Source organism: Anabrus simplex, chromosome X (assembly GCF_040414725.1).
Source record: "Anabrus simplex isolate iqAnaSimp1 chromosome X, ASM4041472v1, whole genome shotgun sequence".
Classification (NCBI taxonomy): Eukaryota; Metazoa; Arthropoda; class Insecta; order Orthoptera; family Tettigoniidae; genus Anabrus; species Anabrus simplex.
Window position 1 is genome coordinate 164,153,030 of NC_090279.1, and position 9,888 is coordinate 164,162,917.

The following is a 9,888-nucleotide window of genomic DNA, read 5'->3' on the forward strand; positions in this document are numbered from 1 at the left end:
AGCTATCGAGCTCGGTGAAATAAATTGAAAAATAACGTCGCAGCATTAAGAAATTCACAGGAATATTATTTCTTTGAATCTTTGCTGCATAAGTTACCTTAAAATACGATATTACGATAAATGCGGCAAGCATAACCTAATTCAACGAGTGGAATACGAAGATAAACAGCTCATTCATGCTATGACGTAGTGCGTTTATTGATATGTCGTCACTTGTAAAACTTGTAACAATTCACTGGTAATATACAAGAGACTTTCAATCTTTTGTGGAACAGAAATGTACAACCCCATACATTACAAGAACTCACACTAGTAACTTGTAATGTACAGACCATACTTTTGTGGAATAGGCCCCTGGTGCAGGCGACCTGCGCGTCTATGAGGATGGGGCCATACCTATGATGAATTCTAATGATGAAGACGTCACACACACCCAGTCCCCGAGCCATCATAATTAACCAATGAAGGTTAAAATCCCTGACCTGGCCGGGTATCGAACCCAGCACTCTAACCATTTAGCCATGGAGCCGGACATTTGTCTTGTGATAGCCTAGTTATGGATACAAAAAAAAAAATGTGAAATTCCTTACCATATAACCAGCTATAGGGAGTTTCACCAACTTAGATGGTAAGCTTTTACGTCATGCATTTGTGACAGAAACTCATTTCTTAAATTTCTGAGGGTTTCAAAACCAATTAATTATATATATCTCTTTCTTTCTAGACCTTGCCTTTTGAAGGGAATATTCATCAGAATTAACCTACCAATATGGTGATCATGCAGCGCAGATCTTTGCCATATGACAGACTACAGTATCTCAGAAGCATTAGATTCCTCTTCCAGAAATAGCTTATTTTTTTAAAGGAATTTTCATAAGAATTAAAGCTTTTTATGTATTCTGATGTGGATATGGTCCCATTTCCTATTCTGAGACCAGAATTCAAATCTCCCTCAGTCAGACTGAAGCTACCAGCTACCAGCACTGCATGTCATATTTTCAAGAAATTTCATTCAAATTTTAATACTGAAGAAATGTTTTTACAAGAAGTGATGGACAATTTTATGTGAATATTAGTTATTGCCTTTAGTGTATTCTCAAACAGTTCTTCAAGGACAAAGGTTCTTCCATTTTTAAAATTATTAGATAGCAACAACAATGGGTATCGTAATCTGTTACAAGACATTATGGCTGAAGAAGTCTTAAAATCAGATGAAACATGTTCCAAAGTATGTTTAATATATTTTAATATTAAATAGTTTTCACTTGTAAAGTGAAGTGTATTGATTGGGTGGACCATTAAACCTAACACTACGGTAGTTCTTAATTTAAACTGCATCAATACGGATCTATATGATGAAGTTTGTAAATTTAACTTTGTGAATCAAATGGATGGTGTGATGGTGAACAATGCAAAGTGTTTCCCCATGGGGACAGAAGCCGAGGACATAAGTATTAACCTTTTCCAGTCCTATGTCGAGAGGGGCTCAACATTAAAATATTAGACTCGCGCTCCAATGTTGAGCCCCACTCGACATGACCATAGCTTGTACTTGCGGCATTCGTATGATGACTGTACTGTGTTCCAGTATTGTAGAGCTATTTAACGGTCTTCAAGAGAAAATTTTCCCTACTTACTATAGTTCACGGGAATTGTTATGACTTTTTAACCTCTGTTATTCTCGAATGTTTATCAGAGTTTACTGATGATAAAGATTGAATGTTAACATGGCTTATGCTTCATTTTCACTCACGGAAGTTGATATTTTAGAACAGTTAGTGGAAAATAATGGTGACATTGATGAAGCAACAACTGACTTGGATGATTTAATAGTGAAAGTGAACAAAGTGATAAGGAAAATGAAACTGGATGTGGTGATGTTCTTCCAAATCCATGGCACGAGTGGAGAGCTGGTGATCCTGATTTACCTGCATTTTTATTCAACGAAACAATATGTGGATATAAGGCATCATGTAGGAACAATCCTTCAACAATGCAACTGTAAACAGCCAGAAACAAGGCAAAACAAGACACTGTTTCCTAATACATCTGTACTTTATTAACGTTATTTGTATATTACTGTTGTCTAGAGATATGAATTTTGTATTGGAATTACTTCCCAATAAAGCCAAAGGGTTACAACAACAATATAATTATATTTGGGTTAGACTGTTTTGCAGTGTTCACTTCCTACAGTTGTTCATAGTGCAGAAATTAATTAGGAGTGGAGCAGGAAGCAGATGCTAAGTGTAATGGAATTCAAAAGGTTAATTTTATTTTACAATATTTTATGAGATTTTTCAAAAACAAGAAATTTTTTTAATTTCATTGAACACTCCTAGAATTAAAGAAACAATGAGTAGTGAGGTGATGCAAACAACTTGCATGGTGCTCTAACTACAAACTTTTGTGTTGATATGTTGAACTAGAAGAATAGTAAAAAAAACAACTGTGTACTATAGCAGGAAGTGCATCATGCAAGTCATCTACATCACCTAACTATTCATTATTCCGTGTTGACTCCAAGCGCAAATTTATTATATAATTGTATTTTCCACCAAATGTGTTTCTTTAAATATATCATTACCAAGAAAATATGGTACTGTCTCCAATTCAGATGCAGATATTTTTTTTTTAAACAAGAAGATATACCATGTGAAAATTTTCTAAATATAAGTGCCTTTAGACATATGTGTTCTGTAAGACTGTTTCTACATATCTTATAGAATTTTTTTCACATCAAGATGAACAATTTCTTTTTTATTCACCATTTTATATATTCATTGTTATTTTAATTTATGGGTGAAGAAGGCTTAATTGAAGGCCAAAACGTGTACCATTTGTTCATCATAAACTTTTAATGTGTAATAGATATACAGTAATTTGTAGGCCTATTGACTAAGGTGGATGTTTTTAGTCTTTCCTTCCTTTCAAGGGAATTTTGTGTGATATATATATACATACAGTACTAGCAGTTACCCGCAGCTTCGCTCGCGTGGATTTCATAATTTGATAAAAGTAATCGTTCCTGGGTTCTGTACTATAACATTATCTGAAAATCCCCAAAGTATAAAAACTCACCGAAAAATTCAGTTTCATTTATCCCAGAAACTCTTTGCAAACCATGTTTGTGGTATTGCCTTTTGGGGCCAAGATGATCATGTAACATAGAACTGTAATCTGAGAAACAGTCTTCTCTCAAGTTGAAAAAAACAAGCTTCTTTATTTTTAAGCCAACGGCCGTAGCTGTGTTGAAACACCGGATCCCGTGAGATCTCCGAAGTTAAGCAACATTGGGTGTGGTCAGAAGTTGGATGGGTTGACACGCGCTGTTGGTGGGGGGGTAAGGGAATGGAGGAGCGGAAAGGAACTGGCCATCCTACCGCACGTAAACTCCGGCTCAGGAACACCTCTGCGGAGGTTCGGACCTGCCTTCGGGCAGAATAACCCTTACCTTACCTTACCTTATTTGTAAGGAGATTCCAAATAGCAATATCCACATCTGTAACATCTTCAGTTTTTGAGATATAAGTATCTCCATAAAAAAAGAATTCAACCCCTTTAGCATTCCTTCCTCCACCCCCACCCCCACCTCAATGTATTTTACGAAAACAGACAGATACATATTTCTTTATTTTTTAAAGGAGATTCCAAATACCAGTTTTCCCGTCTGTAACATCTTCAGTTTTTGAGATATAAGTGTCCTCATGAAAAGTTATTCAACTCTCTTTTCACTTCTTTTCATCCCCGTTAAGTGCCTTTCCCGAAAACAAAAAACAATATGTCTTCCTGTATTTTTAAAGGACTTCTCAAATACCAAGTTTCATGTCTGTAACATGTTAAATTTTTAACATATACTGTAGAGTGTAGATATACCGTTACTCATTTTAAAAATTCACTCGCTTTTTACATCCTTTTCAGCCCTTTAAGTGAATTAAAAAAAAACGGAGTGTTTCTTTATTTTTAAAGGAGATTCAAAATACCAATTTTCATCTCTGTAACATCTACAGTTTTTGAGATATAAGTGTCCTCATAAAATAATTCAACTTCTTCTTCACTTCTTTCCACCTCCCACCCCCTAAAGGTAACTTTCCAAAAATAAAAGATACAGGTTTCTTTATTTTTAAAGGAGATTCAAAATACCAACTTTCACGTCTATAATATCATCAGTTTTTGAGATATAAGTATCCTCTTAAACTGAATTCAACTCCTCCATTACTTATTTTCACCCCCTCCCCTTAAGTCGATTTTTCAAAAACAAAAGAATACATGATTCTTCACTTTGAAAGAAGATTCCAAATACAAATTTTCATGTCTGAAACATCTTCAGTTTTTGAGATATAAATATCCACTTAAAAATAATTCAACTCCTTTTTCACCCCAGCGCCGTTAAATTGATCCCCCTCAAAAATGTGTGTTTCTTTATGTTTAAAGGAGATTCCAAATACCTATTTTCTTATCTGTAACATCTTTAGTTTTTGAGATATAAAGAATTCGACTAAATTTTCAATTCATTCATCTCCCCTTAAGTGGATTTTTCGAAAACAAAAGAAGAAATGTTTCTTTATTTTTGAAGGAGATTCCAAATACCAATTTTTACAGCTGAAACAAATTTAGTTTTTGAGATATAAGTATCCCCACACAAAGAATTCAAATAAATTTTCAATTCATTCACCCCTCCCCCCCCCATTAAGTGGATTTTTTTAAACAAAAGAATACGTGTTTCTTTACTTTGAAATAAGTTTCTAAATACAAATTTACATGTCTGAAACATCTTCAGTTTTTGAGATGTAAGTATCCGCTTAAAAAATATTCAACTCCTTTTTTACCCCAGCCCCGCTAAATTGATCCCCCTCAAAAATGTGTGTTTCTTTATTTTTAAGGAGATTCCAGATACAAGTTTTCATGTCTGTAACATCTTTAGTTTTTGATATATAAGTATCCTCATATAAAGAATTCGACTAAATTTTCAATTCATTCATCTCCCCTTAAGTGGATTTTTGAAAACAAAAGAAGAAATGCTTCTTTATTTTTAAAGGAGATACCAAATACCAATTTTTACAGCTGTAACAAATTTAGTTTTTGAGATATAAGTATCCTCATACAAATAATTCAACTAATTTTTAAGTTCTTTCACCCCCCCCCCTCCAAGTGGATTTTCAGGAAACAAAAAATACATTTTTCTTTAATTTTAAAGGAGATACCAATCACCAATTTTCATGCCTGTAACATCTTCAGTTTTTGAAATATCAGTATTCTAAAAAAAATACTTCAACACCATTTTTAGTCCATTTTACTCCCCCCTCCCCCACCAAAGTGTTTTTTCCAAAAACAAAAATACATGTTTATTTATTTCTAAAAAATATTAAAATACCAATTTTCACTTCTGTTACATGTTAAGTTTTTGAGTTATACTGTAGATATGCCCATTTTAAAAATTCACCCCCTATTTTAGTTCCCCTTAAGTGGATTTTTCAGAAAACAAATTATCTATGTTTATTTTTACAGCAGATTTCAAATACCAATTTTTACATCTGTAACATGTCACGTTTTTGAAATGACTGTAGATATAGTCTTTCTAAAAATTCACCCCCCATTGTCATTCCTGTTCACCCCCTCCCCTCCCTCTCACCATTAATTGGACTTTTCTAAAACAAAAAAATATGCGTTTCTTTATTTTTAAATGAGATTCCAAATGCCAATTTTTACGTCTGTAAACTTTTAAGTTTTTGAGGCCTATAGATATACGCATTTAAACAATTCACCCCACCACCTTTTCACCCCCTTAGCAGCAGAATATCCAAAAATCCTCCCTTAGCGAGCACCTACACTCTAATATAAATGTATCCCCAACATTCCATCTCTTTATGTCCAGTAGTTTTGCCTCTGCAATAGTTTTCTTTCATTAATAAGTGTATTGACACAGCGGATTCAAATAAAACTATTTTAAATAGTTCTGTAATACATTAAGTTGTGTAGTTACATTCAAGAGTTGGATGCGGTTGTCCTTCATTTATAATTCTGCTTTTCTCCGTAAAATAAAGTATACTAGATGGTTCTCTTAATAATCGTTGGATTACACAATGGTTAGAATTCAATTTGGATTGCATGGTAGAAATGTGTGATGCTGACTCTCCTACATCCATGCCTGCTGAACAACTCCTTTTTTTTTTTTACTATTTGCTTTATGTCGCACCAACACAGATAGGTCTTATGGTGACGATGGGATAGGAAAGTCCTAGGAGTTGGAAGGAAGCAGCCGTGGTCTCAATTAAGGTACAGCCCCAGCCCAGCATTTGTCTGGTGTGAAAGTGGAAAACCATGGAAAACCATCTTCAGAGCTGCCGACATTTCGAATCCACTATGTCCTGGATGCAAGCTCATAGCTGCGCGACCCTAATCGCACGGCCAACTCGTCTGGTGCTGAACTACTCTCTGATTGGTGCGAGGTCATTTCAAAATCGCATCATTCCCGCATTTTCTTTGTTTGATATTTACACTACAAGCACATGAAACTGAATCATTTATATTACTACAACACACATTTGTCATATATCATCATTTAAAGCACAAGAGAAGAACCACTCACAAGCCAGAATTCCATGAAACAGAAAATAAGTCCCGGTCATACGTGATAACTTACAGGATGTGACTGTTTGTTCCGTATTCCAAACCCATGAAAGGGATCAACAACCAAAATGTGTCAATGCTCATGCTGTCATCTCTGGAGTAGTTTGGCAATTAATAGCAGTCATTAGTCAGCCACGATAACTGTGCGTTTGAATTTTATATAAATAACTTGCATTAAAATATGAACAATGACGATTTATTTTTCATTGAAAATACAAGGGATATAAGACATCAATCACACGCTTTTCACCCTGTTTATCATCATACCATTGTCTGCTGTCCATCTCCCAACTTTGACGAGAAATTTTTGTAGTCCTTCACAAGCCTGTAATTTATTTGTTACTCCATACAGTGTAAAATCATAACAACATATCATCATTGTACTTACAAGATATCCAGTAGCAGGATACAAGTTCCTTCCATCAATAACATGACCTTTGTAGAACTCACTAACATGATCTGTGACTCTGATGGGCACCAGTCTTTCAGACATCTTGGACTGATCCTACAACAAGAAAGCAAGGTTAAGATTTTCGGTGCTGATCTTTTAAACCGTTGCATCACCAAGGAGCCTGAAATCATATTTATGTAAAATGTTGAGGTTAGAGTTCTGTAATTACTAGAAGCACCTGGTTTTGGTGAAAAGTTTTCCCTAATTTTGGCAATTTTTGAAAGTTATTTTGGTACATTTTTTTCTATTTTATTTTGTCAATAATTTAGCTAAGATTTTATGTCTACATTTCAGCAATAAATGTTAAACAAAATGTAGTTGATAGTATATTTGTAGTAAACATTTTATTTTTCGATCTGTACACAAAACATGAGAGTTAAGCTTCTGCTGAAAACACATGTTATATACACTAGTGTCCAAAAGTTAAGCATAATCACTAAACGAGGCCATACCACTTGACAGGAATGTCAGATGGATTGCTGAACGAAGCTAAATTACACACCATATGTCACAGAACTTGTCCAATAAAACAGGTTCTGATAGCTAAGGTACACCTTTGACAACAACTAACAAAACTTGGCAATGTCTTCCAAAACAAAATATGTTGTTAATAGGGTGTATGGTTACCCCTAACGGCCACACATGCTTCGCAGCGACATGGCATGCTCTCTATCAGATGGTCCAAGAGCTCTTATGGCAGCCGATTCCATTCCTCTGAAAGGGTAATGCGAGGTCTTGGAGGGTCCTTGGTGGAGGCTGACGGGATGCAATTCGCCTCCCCAAGGCATCCCAGGCATGTTCTATAGGATTCAGATCCGCAGAACTCGCTGGCCAGTCCATGTGATGAATGTCTTCCCCAGCCAGAAATTCATCCACTAGAGCAGCGCGGTGCGTTCGGGCATTATCGTCCATTAAGAGGAAGTCTGGACCAACTGCACCTCTGAAGAGTCGAACATATGGACTCAGTACCTCATCCCTGTATCTCGAAGCGATAACAGTGTTCCTCAGACCACCCATGAAGATAGGCAGGTCCGTACGGCCATTCAACATGATGCCGCTCCACACCATGACGCCACCATCACAATTCTGGTCCCGTTTCACGACGTCCCTGTGGTTGTATCGGCTACCCGGTTCTCTCCAGATTAATATGCGACGGGAATCGTTCTGCAAACTGTAACGGGATTCATCTGTGAAGAGAACATGACTCCATTCATTCATGGTCCAGTTTCGATGTTGACGGCTCCACAGTAAAAGGGCCCGTCTCTGTGCTGGAGTGAGCGGGACACACACCGCTGGACGTCCAGCAAATAGCCCTGGCTGTTCTGACCCTCCGGTACACAGTTTGCCGGGAAACGGCAACCCCTGAGACAGCTGCAAGCTCTGCCGACAATTATCTTGCAAGTGCACTCCGATTTCGTTGGGCGGTTAAGGCCAGATATCAGTCCTCCTGTGGGGTGGTTACCCTTGGTCGACCTGGTACTGGCCTACGACTAACATCTCCTGTGTTTCAAAATCATCTCTGAAGCCTGGAAATGACACTTTGTGGCACATTCAAGGATACAGCAACTTCGGTCTGTGTCTGGCCTGCTTCCAGGCGGCCGATATTCTACCCTGCAAAACGGGGTTCAAATGGCGTCGTTGTGCCACTATGTTGTCACGTTCACCACGAGGCTACGCTTTGCACTCTATAACAGGGCAAACATGACTGAGGGAATATGGGTCACAGGCACTGCCTGTGTTTACCTTGTGGTTACGCCCCTAGTCAAAGCAGGGAACACTCCTTTCCTATACAGAGCGAACACGTAAGGTTGGTAGGTGCATATGTCGTGCGATTTGCGGTCTATTTCCTGTTGCCCTGCTTACTCGTAACTTATGCTTAACTTCTGGACACTAGTGTATAACAAAGGATGGATGCTTGGAAATAAATTATCCTACAGTGCCAAAAAGCGAGAGATGTTTCACCTATTCATTACAATAATAAATTTTTGCACAAATTAATGTTGCAACATGTTTAATATGTTTTGGGACCGGTTTCGACATATATCCATGTCATCATCAGCCGATACAAAAAAGGCAAGAAGTCAACACACAAAAAACATTAAAGGGTAATTGTAACACTTATGACACTTTTCTTGAAGAATTAATAATTGAAGTTCATGTAGCACTTTTCAGTGAAGATAATTTTTGTAGATAACTTAGGTTCTTGAGCACTCTTGCTGTAGATCTTGAGGTTAAAAATGGATGCAGCATAATTCACAATTGTTGTTATGCAAGGAATAAACTTCTTGCTAGGTAACAAATAATATGATTTTGTTTTTGGTACTTCTAAAGGTGGGTAGTGATATATATAAAAACTCCTAGAATATATTGTAGGATATGAACCCATCAGTCCTGATATGGATTTTATGAGATCTAAAGGAAAAGAAAATGAATTAAAAATAAGAAATAAAAAACAGTGAAAAAATTGCAAGTAATACTATGAGGCTCACCTTTATTTAGCCTTGCCATGAAGTACAAGAGGTTTTTTTTTTTTTTTTTTTTTTTTTTTTTTGCTAGTTGCTTTACGTCGCACCGACACAGATATGTCTTATGGCGACGATGGGACAGGAAAGGGCTAGGAGTGGGAAGGAAGTGGCCATGGCCTTAATTAAGGTACAGTCCCAGCATTTGCCTGGTGTGAAAATGTGAAACCACGGAAAACCATCTTCAGGGCTGCCAATAGTGGGGTTCGAACCTACTATCTCCCGAATACTGGATACTGGCCGCACTGAAGCGACTGCAGCTATCGAGCTCGGTAGTCCAAGAGG

General features: G+C 36.9%; 1 protein-coding gene across 1 annotated transcript in view; it reads right to left on the reverse strand.

Moving 5' to 3' along the window:
* Window positions 1–9,888, reverse strand: part of LOC136886745 (fatty acid synthase) — a 367,163-nt gene that overhangs the window by 202,159 nt on the left and 155,116 nt on the right. The window contains exon 14 of the mRNA XM_067159549.2: window positions 7,019–7,135. Coding sequence (XP_067015650.2) covers window positions 7,019–7,135 — 117 coding nt within the window. The remainder of the gene's footprint in view (window positions 1–7,018; window positions 7,136–9,888) is intronic.